At 41.0% G+C, this 17537-nt stretch overlaps 1 protein-coding gene across 6 annotated transcripts in view; it reads left to right on the top strand.

The window, feature by feature from the left end:
• Positions 1-17537, top strand: part of LOC139456549 (P2X purinoceptor 4-like) — a 128225-nt gene that overhangs the window by 87861 nt on the left and 22827 nt on the right. For all 6 annotated transcript variants that reach the window (XM_071238326.1, XM_071238323.1, XM_071238324.1 and 3 more), the window contains exons 9-10: positions 4154-4310; positions 6331-6432. In XM_071238326.1, the coding sequence (XP_071094427.1) occupies positions 4154-4310; positions 6331-6432 (259 nt within the window). The remainder of the gene's footprint in view (positions 1-4153; positions 4311-6330; positions 6433-17537) is intronic.

Below are 17537 nucleotides of genomic sequence, written 5' to 3'. Positions count from 1 at the left end.
GCTTCATGTGGTACAAGTGATACATGTCTCAGACGTTTACCACTTCGGTGAAACCTACGAGCACGGGTATGGTGCTAACAAACCTAGAAACATGATCGGGGCAAACCAGGATTCAATCATAGGTTTCTGGCATGCCAAAGGGACGACTGGGTCACCCATTACCCTAAGTATTTTTGAAGTTTGTACACTCTCTTAACACAATAAAGGGGCTGTACAAAATGTTGATATCACATATAAGAAATAAAGACTCATGGTCATTGTTCATCGTACAATAATTATTGAATGATAAACAAGTCATTTGTTTCTTAAATAAACTGAAAAAAGTCCTCACAAACTACCAGATAATATATGTGCATCTCCCTCGATGACCCAGATACTAAGACATTTTCACTTTTTTTATCAAAATTATGATGAACTGCCATGGCAGATGTATTCATGATCGTTTTGAGACAATTATCATGACAGGTTGTTTCAGTTATTGGTAGTTTTACCATACACAGTGTCAATAGTTTTGGATGAGTGGACAATAAATATTGATAACATGTTAGTGTTTGATGTATGTACATCCACTGGGGAACTGTTTTGACACTATTGGGAAAGCCACTGTAACGCAAACCACTAGTTCAAGAAGTCAATAAGTCACTGTGTTGGCACTCAAATACCACAAGGATTGTCAGGGAAATGAGATTGCTCTCCTTACCGATGAAGATGATTTGCCATCCGTGCTCTTTCATCATCCCAACCATTTTTGCGACACAGATATTTTGCGTATATTTTAGATGATACTTGCCCCACAACTCATGTTTTGGCATAGTGTTAAATAGGAGTGTAGTAACTGACTAAATTTTCATTGATGTCATATTAATGTTGTATCCATAGTTGACATCAATGTCATGCAACATTCATCTTCCTGAGTGGGGCACGGGTGTGCAGAGTTGCGTCACTTATGACTTTGAAATCACCCTTTTCCTTTATTACACTTCCAGGGGGCACGGGTGGCCCAGTCGTCTAAGGCACCGCAATTTGCTGTGCAGAGTTGCGTCAATTATGACTTTGAAATCACCCTTTTCCTTTCTTACACTTGCAGGGGGCACGGGTGGCCCAGTCGTCTAAGGCACCGCAATTCGCTGTGCAGAGTTGCGTCCCTTGGGCACGCCTCAAACATATGATTGTGAGTTCGAATCCCGGTTCGCCCAAATAATGTTTCTAGGTTTGTCAGCACCATACCCGTGCTGTGGGTTTCACTGAATTGGTAAACGCCTGAGACCTGCATCACCTCGGGCTTTCCTCCTACATTAAGCTGATACGCCATCATATAACTGGAATACTGTTAAAATCGAGCCTGACAACCCGGTCCTGTGAGTCGCCTTTTACGACAAGCATAGTCACCATTTACAGCAAGCATGGGTTGCTGAAGCCCATTTTACCCCGGATCTCCACGGATAGTTGTTGTAATAATAATAATGATAATCTATATAGCAACAAGTTCCAGCTAGGCCGTTCACATGCCATAAGTCGCCTCTTACGACAAGCATAGTCGGAAGTGCCGACAAGCATGGACTGCTGAAGATCTATTCTAACCCGGAATCTTCACAGGATTTATTGTTAAAAGTTCATCATGTTGGGGCTAAGGTTTGAGCACCAAGGGAGTGCTTGGCACATCAGCCTTTACCCTACATGACCTACATGTTTAAGAAGCCAGGATTTATTATACCTCCTAACAGCGCCATAATTGGGAATCATTATTTCCCCAGCATCCTTCACGGGGAGGGAAGCTATCAATATAGTGTTTCCAAGTTAATGGAGAATATCCTTTCCCAGCTGATTTAGGAACTAGGTTTCTTTGCAGAAAGCTATTCAGACATCTTTCCTACAAAGTCATGGTTCATGATTCTGGTTAATTCACTGATCATCCTAATTAGGGCACATATGTTTTATGGTTTATTGATTTTATTCGGATCATTTAGCATGAAATGAAAATGCTGTCGGTGGAAATCAATGTTAGAGTGTATGATGTTCAGTATTTTTTTTTTAAGGCCATGTTCTTTTTATGAAAGGTTCGCAGGTTCATTGGAGTTGATCAGTTATTATTTAAAAAGTTAATAGGTAAATAGTTAATCTGTCATGCCATGACAGATTATCTGTAGTGATATGAAAGAATCAGGTCTTGTTTAACTTCCTTTGGGTAGTTAGGGGCGGTCGGGTAGCCTAGTGGTTATAGCGTTTGCTTGTCACTCCGAATATCTGGGTTCGATTTCCAACATGGGTACAATGTGTGAAGCCCATTTCTGGTGTCCCCCGTCGTGATATTGCTGGAATATTGCTAAAAGCGGCGTAAAAACATACTAACTCACTCTTTTGGGTAGTATATTATTGATTTGATATTGGTGTGTCTGCACAATGTAATGTATTTTAATCTTTGGATTTAATCATTGAACATTTTACCGTCTTCACTTGTTTTTAACCATACATCTGAACTTGCTCAAGTCTGAAACTTGCAAGTGTAACAGAGTGAGTGAATTGGGTTTAACGCCGCTTTTAACACTATTCCAGTTATATCACGGCGTGTCAGCTTAATGTGGGAGGAAAGCCTGAAGTGATGCAGGTCTTAGACGTTTACCACTTTGGTGAAACCCACGAGCACGGGTATGGTGCTGACAAACCTAGAAACATAATCGGGGCGAACCAGGATTCGAATCAACAATCATAGGTTTCTGGCATGCTCAAGGGACGCAACTCTGCACAACGAATCACAGCGACTCAGGCGACTGGGTCACCCGTGCCCCCTGCAAGTGTAAGAAAGGAAAAGGGTGATTTGAAAGTCATAACAACATGTACAATTCTTTTTAAAGCATTAGTTTTCTGAAACTATAATGCTTGACATTTCCATTTCACCAAAGTGGACCCTTATTGTACATTATTCTTCCTTTGGTAAGTTGTTCAGTAAGAAGAATTATAAACCTACTGGCTGTTTGTGTAACTCGATATGGAGTTTTTGAAATTGTGGTAACACCTCGCAGGAGGTATTACAACGATTGTAACACCTCGAAGGAGGGCTTACAATCATTGTAAACCCTTGATAGAACAAAATCTACGAACAGCCTACGAGACGCACATGCAGATTTCGTGCCATTGCGAGACGCATTAGATTTCGCACCGTTGCGAAACCCACATGCTGAGGTCACCGGTTTCATTGAACTGAGTTCACAACTGCAGGCGATATTTCATCTCCGATACAGGTTATACATTTGAGAGTTTTTATTACAGTTATTTAATTAAAAACATTGTCTATGCGATGAGTTGGTTTATAAGTTGGACAAACCATGTCTCCTCGAGATTACTAGAGATTGTAAACCCTCACTTTCGGGAACGTCCCTCATGTGAGGGTTTACAATCTCTAGTACTCCCTCGGAGACATGGTTTCTCCTACACATAAAGCCCTTTTTATTCTACTTTTGTGAAATGTTAGGTTGGCAGATCTGGTAACCATGTCTTAGTATGAAAAAGTGCTCAGTGAGTTGAGAGGAATTCATGTTTAGTTCCCCTGACTGACAGTCAAGTGATCGTATGTCATGTTTGTCTGTTCTCCATCATCTGTGAACATCTTCCCCTCAGAAACCACTGACCGCCTCCGTGGTCTGTTTGTAGACCGTCCACCTGGAGAGCGGAAAGTCCAGTGTTCGATCCCCGGCCATGTCATACCAAAAGACGTTCAAAGATGGTACTTGTTACTCTGTCTGGCGCTCGTCATTAAGGGGCTAAAACAAGGACTGGTCGGCTCGGAGTCAGTATACTGTGTCTGAGTGGGGTATTCATGTTAAACTGTGGCATGGTATCTCAGTGGGCCAGCACTATAATCCGGACTAGTACAAGCAGCCACACACACACATTAGCATGCACGTCACTGTATAAGTGCAATAATCCTGGACGCAACATTATATCCCATTTCACCTCACCCCAGAAACCACAAGGCCAAAGAAGCGGAAATTTGGCATGCTTGTTCCACCAGTGATTAGAATGAGATTGAATCATCCTTGCTAACCCCAAGGGCAATTTCAGTTGGTCAGGCATGCTCACTGGAATCCTTGAGTTCAACATTAAACGGAAAAAAAAAAATCAGTGATCATGGTTAAGTTGTGTTCTCTGTTTTCAGGTATGCAGAACATTATATGGAGGAGAATGTGAGGAAGCGAACCTTGGTGAAAGCCTACGGCATCAGGTTCATCCTCACCGTGCAGGGGCGGGCGGGCAAGTTCAACGTTGTGCCTCTTTTACTGAATATCGGCAGTGGTCTGGCACTGCTGTCTATAGTAAGTTTACTTTCTACAAGTACCTGTGAAAATCCAGGTAGACAATAGGTCTTCAGCAACCTATACTTGTCGTAAGAGACGACTATGCTTGTCGTACAAAGCGACTAACGGGATCGGGTAGTCAGGCTCGCTGACTTGGTTGATGCATGTCATCGCATCTCAATTGAGTAGATCGATGCTCTTGTCAATCACTGGATTATCTGGTCCAGATTTGATTATTTACAGACTGCTGTCATATAGCTGGAATATTGCACACAAAACTTTCAACAAGCATCTTTAGGACTAAAAAAAGATGTTATGGTTTCGCTAAACGCGTGGTTAAAAAGAAGGTTAGGCTTCATATTTGTCTTCTTTATCCAAAACCTAGAACTACTGTACAGTTGGGTGTGTTAGGTATGATATGTATACATGTTTTCTATTTGTTTTGTTGTGAACAGTGAGTACCACCAAAACAAGGTCAGGGTCAGCACCAGAAATTAGGGTCTGTGGGTTAATCGTGACCACTTCAGAGTTTGGGCCTTCGGCTTCACAGATTGAATGTTTTAACATTTTCTAGATAGTTCAGGACAGATAGGAATGGCCCAGTGGGAAAAGTGTTTGCCTGTCTTACAAAGTCTTTGTTCAGTGATAGTGAAGTTGAATGATGCGGAGAATAACATTTACCTCAAAACTATTAGATATGTTGGCAGTGAAGAGGACGTCTCTTGAAAAATCTAAAAAGAATTATTGTGTGATTCCAGCCAAAACAGGAATTTATGACTGTGATGTATAGATGTAGTATTCTTAGAATTATAGTCAATAATAGCTATTGTTTGATTGCGATATTGCTGGTATATTGTTAAAAAATGCATGAAAAACATTCTCACTTACCATATTTTCTTGAGTAAAGTGCGCACCCAAGTATAATGCGCACCCCCCTCTAGCGGATTCAGTATTTTGGAATTATTTGTTTTCAAATATTATGCGCAGAAAAAGATTACCTTGTTTATTTTTTCATTAACTAAGCCAGAAACAGCAATCAGCTGTACACATGTTTTCTTGGAATCTTCCAGTGATTTGGTCAAGACACACCCTATGACATAACTTTACAGGATATTAATGCAAGGATCGGCAAAAAATTGTATCTGAAACTGTTTTTCTTATCAGGAATAATATATTCCAATATCCTGTTAATTTAGTTGCAGCTTTTACTAAATATACTTAAAAAAATAATAACCCTAAGCTTAGCAGCTGATTGCTATTGTCAGTGATTTATTTTCACATAGAACAATTTGACCATTCACCGTCGAGGTTCCTGCGCAGGTGATTGCGAGAACTACATGTTGACATAGAATCGTCAAACAATACCAAGTATGACTTTTAACGAGTCAAAGTATGGGATTTATGATATATGTATCCATTCTCTGTGGACTAAAGTTCGTTTCAAGGCGTCAGTAGCGGTAATCTGAGCTTCATTCGTGTTAATAACAGTGAGTTGTGCGATCTTCCGATCACTTCACACAAGATTTTGCCAAAATTAATTAAAGCAATATTAAAAGGAATTTTGAATAAAATTTATGAAATAAGATACAAACATAAGTCCAGATATACAATGAACACTTTTTATAGCCAGACAGTGTTATGACATGATTAATTTGCGTACTTCAGTATGGATTTCTTGACGTGGTATTTCCATTGTTACGTGCTCACGGTAATGTTTGCGTTAGGGGAAAAATAGATCAAAACTCATTATAGCGTGCATAATGCGCACCCCCTTCTACACAGCTGCGTTTTATGAAAAAAAAGTGCGTACTATACTCAAGAATATATGGAACTCACATTACTATAATAATGGAGGATGTTGTCAATGAATTGTTTGTCTGTTTCAGGCCACGATCGTGTGTGATGAATTGTTTGTCTGTTTCAGGCCACGATCGTCTGTGATGAATTGTTTGTCTGTTTCAGGCCACGATCGTGTGTGATGAATTGTTTGTCTGTTTCAGGCCACGATCGTGTGTGATGAATTGTTTGTCTGTTTCAGGCCACGATCGTGTGTGATGTCGTAGTGCTGTACTTCCTGAAGGCAAGGACCTACTACCGGGACAAGAAATACCTAACTGTGACAGGAGACGACGCCTACGAGGTAACACTGACATGTCCTGTTCATTGTACTCATTTGTCACCACAGACCCACATCTATTTTTTACTTAAATGTTGAACTTACTGCTTAAGGGAAAACCATAAGCCAGAATTTGGTTAAATTGCAGGTATTTCATTACTGAAATCATGGTCATTCTGCATTTAAGATTTTGTCAACGTAGTCATGTGATGATTAGTTGTCAGACAGTAGTCTTTGTCCTTTTGTAGAAAAATGTCACGTTGAAATCAGGTTACGAGCAAAACTGTTCAATATTCTGAGATTACGTAGATTTCTCAACATTGAATTATGATATTGAATAATAATTTTTTCAATCTTGGCAGAAATTCTGTCATCGGAGACACGCGGAAAACATACATGCTTCATTTAGAAATGATTGGGGACTGTCTAAATACTGACTGACACGGATAAATATTCCTTTTCATTTAAGTTCAGTACTGGCAATTAAGTTTTTGTAAATCCTACAACCCAGTTATTGACACACCCCGGGGATGCTGGCTGAAGGGGTTCCCAGTACCTTGTGCACGTCGTAGGAACTGACGAACATGAGGATCAGGTGCTCACTATGTCTGACCTGACTGATTTAGTGTCATCGTAATCTAACACATGGATCATTGCTCATGCCGTTTGCTCGTCACGCCGAAGACCCGGGTTCGATTCCCGACATGGGCACAATGTGTGAAGCCCATTTCTGGTGTTCCCCGCCGTGATATTGCTGGAATATTGCTAAAAGCGTCGTAAAACCAGACTCACTCACTCACTCACTCATTGCTTATGCTATCGACCACCAGGATTTGTACAGGATACTGTGATTTAGCTTGAACCCCGTGTGGATTCCGGGTTAGATTAGATCCCCAGCAACATATGCTTCTTGGAGTGCTGAACTGTGAAGATCTGGGGTAGAATAGGTCTTCAGCAACCCATGCTTTCCGTAGGAGGCGACTAAGGTGATCAGGTGGTCAGGCTTGCAGACTTGGTTGATGCATGTCATTGTATCCCTATCATGTGGCTCAAAGCTCATGATGTCAATCACTGGATTGTGTGGTTCAGACTCCATTATTAACACTTCTCCGTCTAACGTCGCTATATAAGTGCAATAATCTTGGGACGCAACGTTAAACGCCATTTCACCTCACCTCACCTCACCAACAGACCGCCATCATATAGCTGGAATATAGCTGAGTGTGGCGTTAAACAACAAACAAACAAGTCTTTGAGTGCTTTCAACCACCAAGATTTAGAACAGGCCTCTGTGATATGGTGTGAGCCATGTGTGGATTTGGGGTTAGAATAGATCGCCATTGACATGTGCTTCTGGGAGTGGCATTTAGTGGCAAGTTGTTGTGATGAACAAGAACAGGTTGTCATTGATAAACAACTTCTATTGTACAAGTGAGGCTGCTTTTGCTGTTCGTGGTGACTAAAGGGATCGGGTTGTCAGGTTTGGAGACTTGGTTGATTTTGCCCTTGTACCCTGTGTATGTTCTTCATTGTATGAATCACTGATTGTCTGATCCAGACACAATTAGTTACAGGCCACTATCATATAGCTGGAGTTTTGCTGAGTTCAGTTTTAAACAACAAACAAACGAGGGAGTATTGTTGGCTGTGATGCTATAACGACATAAAGTCATACACTCTCTTCTTAGACTGACCTTTCGCAATTTTTGGCCGACCAATGGAATGACTGACAATAAGTCAACATTAGCCAATCAGATGGTAGCATTCTCATGGTTTATGGCACTAGTTTCAAACTGTGAATAATACTTTAACAAATTCTCGATTACAAATTTCAAAATGGAACAAAGAACCATTCTGGAATGGCTAATAAATGGCCTAGGTCGTATGGATTCAGTCATAAAGCCTGTTACTGTCATTCGGATTATACTTTTCGAGGTTGCATAATTGGAGATATTTGTGACACATGAGTTAGTTTGTATTTGAGACTGACATTCTTCCAGTATGGAGCATCCTATGTGGAATCCATTTTCTACCCTTCCTTGGATAATATCAATTATCACTAGTTATTAATACACAGGTTTTGTTTGCTGCTGTTATTCAAAAGGCCAGTCTAAATTTTCGTTTTGTTTACGGAATTTGATAGTACAAGATAAAACGCTTTCTTCGGTATTTTTTTAAAATCATCTTAAAGTTTTATTTGGATTGGTAAGGTAATAAAACAAAATTAAGAAAATTTTGGGTTTTAATCAAATTAAAATCCCTTGGATAATTTGTATTGTAAAGCGACATTTACTGTCAGCGTTATAAATAAACCCTTGTCATTCTGATTCTTATTTTTTTGTGAAATTTCGCTTTTTAAGGCCAGCAAATTCATTAACTAAGCCCCAAAAAGATAAGGCTTCCTATGTGTTTCTTTAAAACAGTTTTTACTGAAGAGAGGCAAACGTTATAATCAGAAATTATAGTAGAAATAGTTTAGATTTTTTTTCATGTTGATGGCTTGGAACCAAGCTAAGGATACATCCCAAATGTTTTAAAAAGGTAACTTTGAATAATGAATGATCAAGTGCATTTGCTCTGTGGTTACTGCAATCCTTCTCTGAAAAAACTAAAAGTTTTAGATTGCATAAGCATGTATGTGTTCTCACTAAGGCAAATCATGTGTTATTTTATTTTTTTGGTTTACTGATCTGCAGACATGAACAAAGGTAAAATAAAAATATGATTAAAATGACCTTTCTGATATTGTTTAAATATTTAAAAAAAAAACCCTGAAGGCTGTGTTCCTTCTCTCCATTGAAATCCTTGAGTGACACATTTCTACGGTTTCATTGAAGTCCCTAAAAGTCGTGTTCTTTCTCTCCCATTTAAGTTCTTGAGGGACGTGTTCCTACTGTTTCATTGAAGTCCCTAAAGATCGTGTTTTTTCTCTTCCATTTAAGTTCTTGAGGGACGTGTTCCTACTGTTTCATTGAAGGCCCTAAAGGTCGCTTTCTTTCTCTTCCATGTAAGTTCTTGAGGGACATGTTCCTATTGTTTCATTGAAGTCTCTGAAGGCTGTGTTCTTTCCCTTCCATTGAAGCTCTTAAGGGACACATTCCTTCTATTTCATTAAAGTCCCTGAGGGATGTGTTCCCTCTGTTTCACAGAAGTCCTTGAGGGACGTGTTCCCACTGTTCCACAGAAGTCCTTGAGGGACGTGTTCCTACTGTTCCACAGAAGTCCTTCAGGGACGTGTTCCTTCTGTTCCACAGAAGTCCTTGAGGTACACATTCCTTCTATTTCAAAGAAGTCCTTGAGGGACATGTTCCTACTGTTCCACAGAAGTCCTTAAGGGACTTGTTTCTACTGTTTCACAGAAGTCCTTGAGGGACGTGTTTCTACTGTTCCACAGAAGTCCTTGAGGGGCGTGTTCCTACTGTTCCACAGAAGTCCTTCAGGGACGTGTTCCTACTGTTCCACAGAAGTCCTTGAGGGACACATTCCTTCTATTCCAAAGAAGTCCTTGAGGGACATGTTCCTACTGTTCCACAGAAGTCCTTGAGGGACGTGTTCCTACTGTTCCACAGAAGTCCTTGAGGGACATGTTCCCACCATTTCATAGAAGTCCTTAAGGGATGTTCCTACTGTTCCACAGTAGTCCTTGATGGACGTGTTCCTACTCTTTCACAGAAGTCCTTGAGGGAATGTTCCCACCATTTCACAGAAGTCCTTAAGGGACATGTTCCCACTGTTTCACAGAAGTCCTTGATGGACGTGTTCCCACTATTTCACAGAAGTCCTTGACGGATGATGTTCTCATCCCATTTGCCACCAGTGGTGGTGGTAAATACCATCAAGATGAAATTTTTTTCAGAACGAATATTTATTTTTTAAGACCAGACACATTAATTTTTAATTTACAAAATTATTTTGTCAATATGAGTCAGACGATAAATAAAAAAGATGATCAAAATGTAGCATGGTTCTTTCCAGTCTTCTTCCTGGAAGACATTTTCTGATTGGTTGGTCGGGTCCCATGGTCCTAGTTCAAGACACATTTTCTGATTGATTGGTCGGGTCCCATGTTCCTAGTTCAAGACACATTTTCTGATAGGTTAGTCAGGTCCCATGTTCCTAGTTCAAGACACATTTCCTGATTGGTTGGTCGGGTCCCATGTTCCTAGTTCAAGACACATTTTCTGATTGCTTGGTCGGATCCCATGTCCCTTGCTCAAGACACATTTTCTGATTGCTTGGTCGGGTCCAATGTCCCTTGTTCAAAACACATTTTCTGATTGCTTGGTCGGGTCCCATGTTCCTAGTTAAAGACACATTTTCTGATTGGTTGGTCGGGTCCCATGTTCCTAGTTAAAGACACATTTTCTGATTGGTTGGTCAGGTCCCATGTCCCTTGTTCAAGACACATTTTCTGATTGCTTGGTCGGTTCCCATGTTCCTAGTTCAAGACACATTTTCTGATTGGTTGGTCAGGTCCCATGTTCCTAGTTCAAGACACATTTTCTGATTGGTTGGTCGGGTCCCATGTTCCTAGTTCAAGACACATTTTCTGATTGGTTGGTCGGGTCCCATGTTCCTAGTTCAAGACACATTTTCTGATTGCTTGGTCGGATCCCATGTCCCTTGCTCAAGACACATTTTCTGATTGGTTGGTCGGGTCCAATGTCCCTTGTTCAAAACACATTTTCTGATTGCTTGGTCGGGTCCCATGTTCCTAGTTAAAGACACATTTTCTGATTGGTTGGTCGGGTCCCATGTTCCTAGTTAAAGACACATTCTGATTGGTTGGTCAGGTCCCATGTCCCTTGTTCAAGACACATTTTCTGATTGCTTGGTCGGGTCCCATGTTCCTAGTTCAAGACACATTTTCTGATTGGTTGGTCAGGTCCCATGTTCCTAGTTCAAAACACATTTTCTGATTGGTTGGTCAGGTCCCATGTTCCTAGTTCAAGACACATTTTCTGATTGGTTGGTCAGGTCCCATGTTCCTAGTTCAAGACACATTTTCTGATTGGTTGGTCGGGTCCCATGTTCCTAGTTCAAGACACATTTTCTGATAGGTTAGTCAGGTCCCATGTTCCTAGTTCAAGACACATTTCCTGATTGGTTGGTCGGGTCCCATGTTCCTAGTTCAAGACACATTTTCTGATTGCTTGGTCGGATCCCATGTCCCTTGCTCAAGACACATTTTCTGATTGCTTGGTCGGGTCCAATGTCCCTTGTTCAAAACACATTTTCTGATTGCTTGGTCGGGTCCCATGTTCCTAGTTAAAGACACATTTTCTGATTGGTTGGTCGGGTCCCATGTTCCTAGTTAAAGACACATTCTGATTGGTTGGTCAGGTCCCATGTCCCTTGTTCAAGACACATTTTCTGATTGCTTGGTCGGGTCCCATGTTCCTAGTTCAAGACACATTTTCTGATTGGTTGGTCAGGTCCCATGTTCCTAGTTCAAGACACATTTTCTGATTGGTTGGTCGGGTCCTATGTTCCTAGTTCAAGACACGTTTTCTGATTGGTTGGTCGAGTCCCATGTTCCTAGTTCAGGACACATTTCCTGATTGGTTGGTCAGATCCCATGTTCCTAGTTTAGCAACATATTGTAAGATGTCATGGCAGGTTGCACTGGCTGCTCCAAAAAACATGGAAATACAAAAACTAATTTATTTGGTCAGAAAAAGCTTGTGGGCAGCATAATACCAATTCTGTGATATAAACACCATTTTTGTTCAATAATCTGGACAAGTAGACCTTGTCTTAGGACAAGTGATTTTTTTACTGTTTAGTTGTCAAGGAACAAGTATTATATTTCCACATCCATGCATAGTAATGATTGTTAACCTGGATTGTGTTAGGTGTAAGATGATTGCACAGTTATTTCAGAGCAGGCCATTATATTTGCACAGCTGTTCATTTTTACATTACTGTCACTCTTAGCATCATACACATTGCCATATCAGCTTCTCCCTGTACAATTAGTAGTCCTGTCTGGAGGGACTCCTTCATATGATCATGATAATCATAGCTGAGGAGGAGGATGTATGTGTGTGTCACAATAATTGTTACTGACACATCTAACATTATGTATAATTATCAGTATGAGGATGTATCATATAAATAAGTCAAAATTTTTGCATGGATTTTTACTCCAGACTTGGGCAAGGGCATAAAGATTTTGCCACACAGCTAAATTTTGTTCGAGTTGCCCTTAAATTGTCAAAGATCTGATTTATGAGACTGAAACTCTTGGTAATAATGGCTCTTGCATTTTAAAAATATTCGAAAAGAAGTGTCATGAATGAAAATACTATTCATCATCAACTGAAATGTAGATAGAGTTATCTGCCCTGAAGTGTTGTTAGAGTTGTCTACCCTGAAGTGTAGATAGAGTTGTCTACCCTGAAGTGTAGTAAGAATTGTCTACCCTGAAGTGTAGATAGAGTTGTCTACCCTGAAGTGTTATTAGACTTGTCTACCCTGAAGTGTTGTTAGAATTGTTTACCCAGAAGTGTTGTTAGAGTTGTCTGCCCAGAAGTGTTGTTAGAGTTGTCTGCCCTGAAGTGTTGTAAGAGTTGTCTACCCTGAAGTGTGGTTAGAGTTGTCTCCCGTGAAGTGTTGTTAGAGTTCTCTGCCCTGAAGTGTGGTTAGAGTTGTCTGCCCTGAAGTGTGGTTATAGTTGTCTACCCTGAAGTGTGGTTATAGTTGTCTACCATGAAGTGTTGTTAGAGTTGTCTGCCCTGAAGTGTATATAGAGTTGTTCACCCTGAAGTGTTGTTAGAATTGTCTACCCTGAAGTGTTGTTAGATTTGTCTACCCTGAAGTGTAGTTAGAATTGTCTACCCTGAAGTGTTGTTAGAGTTGTCTACCCTGAAGTGTAGTTAGAATTGTCCACCCTGAAGTGTGGTTAGAGTTGTCTACCCTGAAGTGTTGTTGGAGTTGTCTACCCTGAAGTGTAGTTAGAATTGTCTACCCTGAAGTGTAGTTAGAATTGTCTACCCTGAAGTGTGGTTAGAGTTGTCTACCCTGAAGTGTGGTTAGAGTTGTCTACCCTGAAGTGTAGATAGAGTTGTCTACCCTGAAGTGTTGTTAGAATTGTCTACCCTGAAGTGTGGTTAGAAATGTCTACCCTGAAGTGTTGTTAGAGTTGTCTACCCTGAAGTGTTGTTAGAGTTGTCTACCCTGAAGTGTTGTTAGAGTTGTCTACCCTGAAGTGTAGTTAGAATTGTCTACCCTGAAGTGTAGTTAGAATTGTCTACCCTGAAGTATTGTTAGAGTTGTCTACCCTGAAGTGTGGTAAGAGTTGTCTACCCTGAAGTGAAGTTAGAGTTGTCTGCCCTGAAGTGTGGTTAGAGTTGTCTGCCCTGAAGTGTGGTTAGAGTTGTCTAGCCTGAAGTGTGGTTATAGTTGTCTACCCTGAAGTGTAGTTAGAGTTGTCTGCCCAGAAGTGTTGTTAGAGTTGTCTGCCCTGAAGTGTTGTAAGAGTTGTCTACCCTGAAGTGTGGTTAGAGTTGTCTACCGTGAAGTGTTGTTAGAGTTCTCTGCCCTGAAGTGTGGTTAGAGTTGTCTGCCCTGAAGTGTGGTTATAGTTGTCTACCCTGAAGTGTGGTTATAGTTGTCTACCATGAAGTGTTGTTAGAGTTGTCTGCCCTGAAGTGTATATAGAGTTGTTCACCCTGAAGTGTTGTTAGAATTGTCTACCCTGAAGTGTTGTTAGATTTGTCTACCCTGAAGTGTAGTTAGAATTGTCTACCCTGAAGTGTTGTTAGCGTTGTCTACCCTGAAGTGTAGTTAGAATTGTCTACCCTGAAGTGTGGTTAGAATTGTCTACCCTGAAGTGTGGTTAGAGTTGTCTACCCTGAAGTGTTGTTGGAGTTGTCTACCCTGAAGTGTAGTTAGAATTGTCTACCCTGAAGTGTAGTTAGAATTGTCTACCCTGAAGTGTGGTTAGAGTTGTCTACCCTGAAGTGTGGTTAGAGTTGTCTACCCTGAAGTGTAGATAGAGTTGTCTACCCTGAAGTGTTGTTAGAATTGTCTACCCTGAAGTGTGGTTAGAGTGAGTGAGTATGGTTTTACGCCGCTTTTAGCAATGTTCCAGCAATATCACGGCGGGGGACACCAGAAATGGGCTTCACAAAGTGTGGTTAGAAATGTCTACCCTGAAGTGTTGTTAGAGTTGTCTACCCTGAAGTGTTGTTAGAATTGTCTACCCTGAAGTGTTGTTAGAGTTGTCTACCCTGAAGTGTAGTTAGAATTGTCTACCCTGAAGTGTAGTTAGAATTGTCTACCCTGAAGTGTTGTTAGAATTGTCTACCCTGAAGTGTAGTTAGAATTGTCTACCCTGAAGTGTTGTTAGAGTTGTCTACCCTGAAGTGTGGTAAGTGTTGTCTACCCTGAAGTGAAGTTAGAGTTGTCTGCCCTGAAGTGTGGTTAGAGTTGTCTGCCCTGAAGTGTGGTTAGAGTTGTCTAGCCTGAAGTGTGGTTATAGTTGTCTACCCTGAAGTGTAGTTAGACAAGATATGACTTGAGTAAAATGTGAAAGAGTTCCAATTGTAATCTTTTGGAATTTGTTTCAATTGTTAGCAAGGGTCATAAAGGGACATTTTGCTGTCCAACTAAAGTGTGCTTAGAGTTATCTTCCCTTGTCAATGAGAAAGGGATTTGTATACCTAAAACAAAACATTGTAGTTTTTTGTGTCATGGATGAGTGCCTTGTGTCATGACTGTATCCATCCTGTATATCTCAAGACCTCATATTGCAGTAAACCTTCACTAGATCCTTTCCCATGGATCTCTCGATCTCAAGTTACTTGCCCTTGATTTTCATTAGCCAATTTGGGGGCACGGGTGGACCAGTCGTCTAAGGCGCTGCGATTCGCTGTGCAGAGTTACGTCCCTTGGGCACGCCAGAAACCTATGATTGTGGGTTTGAGTCCCGGTTCGCTTGATTATGTTTCTAGGTTTGTCAGCACCATACCCGTGCTCGTGGGTTTCACCGAAGTGGTAAACGTCTGAGACCTGCATCACTTCGGGCTTTCCTCCCACATTAAGCTGACACGCCGTGATGTAACTGGAAAACTGTTAAAAGCGGCGTTAAACCAAACTCACTCTCTCACTCATTAGCCAATTTGATTTGCTACAATACACAGTCTAGGGGACTGACCAATCAAAATGCAAGTTACGCAACAACCATAACCTCGGGTTAGTGATATCAACAACATGGTGGTCAGACCCACTGATTTTGAGGTGTCTAGCCGGGAGAGCCACATTTCAGAAATGGCTATTGCCGGTAAAGCCACATTTTCAGCTGAGTGCATTTCACCTATTCTAGCAGGTAATTAATTAATCTGATTACCGATACCTTTATATGAGTGTCCCACATTTAAATTACTAAGCGTGGTGTTCTTTAGAGATACCTTTAAATGAGTGTCCCACATTTAAATTACAAAGCGTGGTGCAGAAAGAAGGTCTGGTGATGGACTATAAGGAAGATGAGGAGGTGAAGAAGCTGGTGAGAAGAGCTGCTGCCCTCCCTCTAGTACCTCGTGACAAAGTGGATGATGTGTGGCTTGATGCCATTGCTGACTCTCCTGCTGGCCCTAAAGTGACTGCCTTCATGGACTACGTGACAACCAGTTTAGTTCAAGGAGGGGCCTTCATGCCAGAGATTTGGAACCATTTCGAAAACCAAGGCCACCGTACCAACACTCACCTGGAAGGGTGGCATACCAGTGGTCACGTGGGCGACCACGTGGGCGACCTCCTTCATCTGCAGTAATGACATTAAATCCATTATGATATTCATATGCTATTCATATTCATCAATGTAAAGTTTTGATGAATATGTTATCATTGTTGTATAAAAATTGAGAAAACAAGACTTGTTTTGTTATATACGGTAACCTGTTAGAATCACAAAGCATGTTTTGACAGCATAGCCGCCAGAGCCACATTATACAATCACGCAACCATAACCATTGCCGCGAGAGCCACATCAATTTGGGCTATCTATTTTCGAAATGTGGCTTTGCCGGCCTGTAACCGATTTTGATAAGGTTGTTGAGAAATTCAACATTGAAAACTTGACTGACAAAAGAAAAGCCTTAAAAAAAAATTGATTTTTTTTTTATGAAGGGTCCATTTATGACAATGAAAACTGCAGTGGCTTTGGTTTCTAAGCAATGTGAGTTACCTCGCTTACCTATTTCCTTTTTCCTTATCTCAGTGTTTGATTGGTTGTAAAATGTTAATGACAGTCAGCAGCTTGTAATTTGAGATCGTTAGAAACGAGGAATGGATCCAGGAGGTAGTGTAGGTTTACTGAAATGCAAGCCCTGGAAATAAAGAGGAGGACCTTTATGATAATGCATGATGGGAGAAGGTAATACATTGCTATTCGTAAGTCACACAAGCCTCTCTGCCACATGTTTTAGTTTTTGTCTGTTGTGGTAGATGTAGTTGTAGCTGTAGTTGTAGTTGTAGCTACAACCTTTCCTCCCACATTAAGTTGACATGCCTGATATATACCTGGAGTACTGTTCAAAGTAGCCTTAAGCCCAACTCACTCACTCACTCACTGTAGCTGCCACACATTTTGTCTGTTGTAATATTCATATGGTAGATGTAATTGTAGTTGTAGCTGTAGTTATCGTAGATGTTGCCATTGTTATAGTTGTAGCCGTAGCTGTAGTTGTATTGCTTGGCCCCTATTACGAAACAGAATAGAAATAGCACCCTAGATCGGAACATAAGGGACCACCCCCGTGGTCTAGTGGTAGAGCCTCTGCCCGGAGAGAGGGAGGTCGAGGCTTCGATCCCCGGACGGGTCATATCAGAAGACGTTTAAAAATGGTGCTTGTTAACCTGCCTGGCGCTCAGCATTAAGGGTCTAAAACAAGGACTGGTCGGCTCGGAGTCAGTATACTGTTTCTGAGTGGAGTATTCATGTTAAACTGCGTCATGGTAGCTCATGTAGCACACACACATCGCTATAAAAGTGCAAAAATCTTGGATACATTGTTAAACCTTCTTTTTTCATCATGTATGACCTTTCAGATCTAGTGTAATATTCCAGAAAATTCGAGTACGCTTCAGAGCCTTGGGCTATAAAGTTCTTATCGATTTGTACAAAA

This window comes from Haliotis cracherodii, unplaced genomic scaffold (assembly GCF_022045235.1).
Source record: "Haliotis cracherodii isolate W230 unplaced genomic scaffold, xgHalCrac1.p SCAF_11, whole genome shotgun sequence".
Classification (NCBI taxonomy): domain Eukaryota; kingdom Metazoa; phylum Mollusca; class Gastropoda; order Lepetellida; family Haliotidae; genus Haliotis; species Haliotis cracherodii.
The sequence above is the reverse complement of the archived record's forward strand: the minus strand, read 5'-3'. Positions and strand labels throughout refer to the sequence as shown.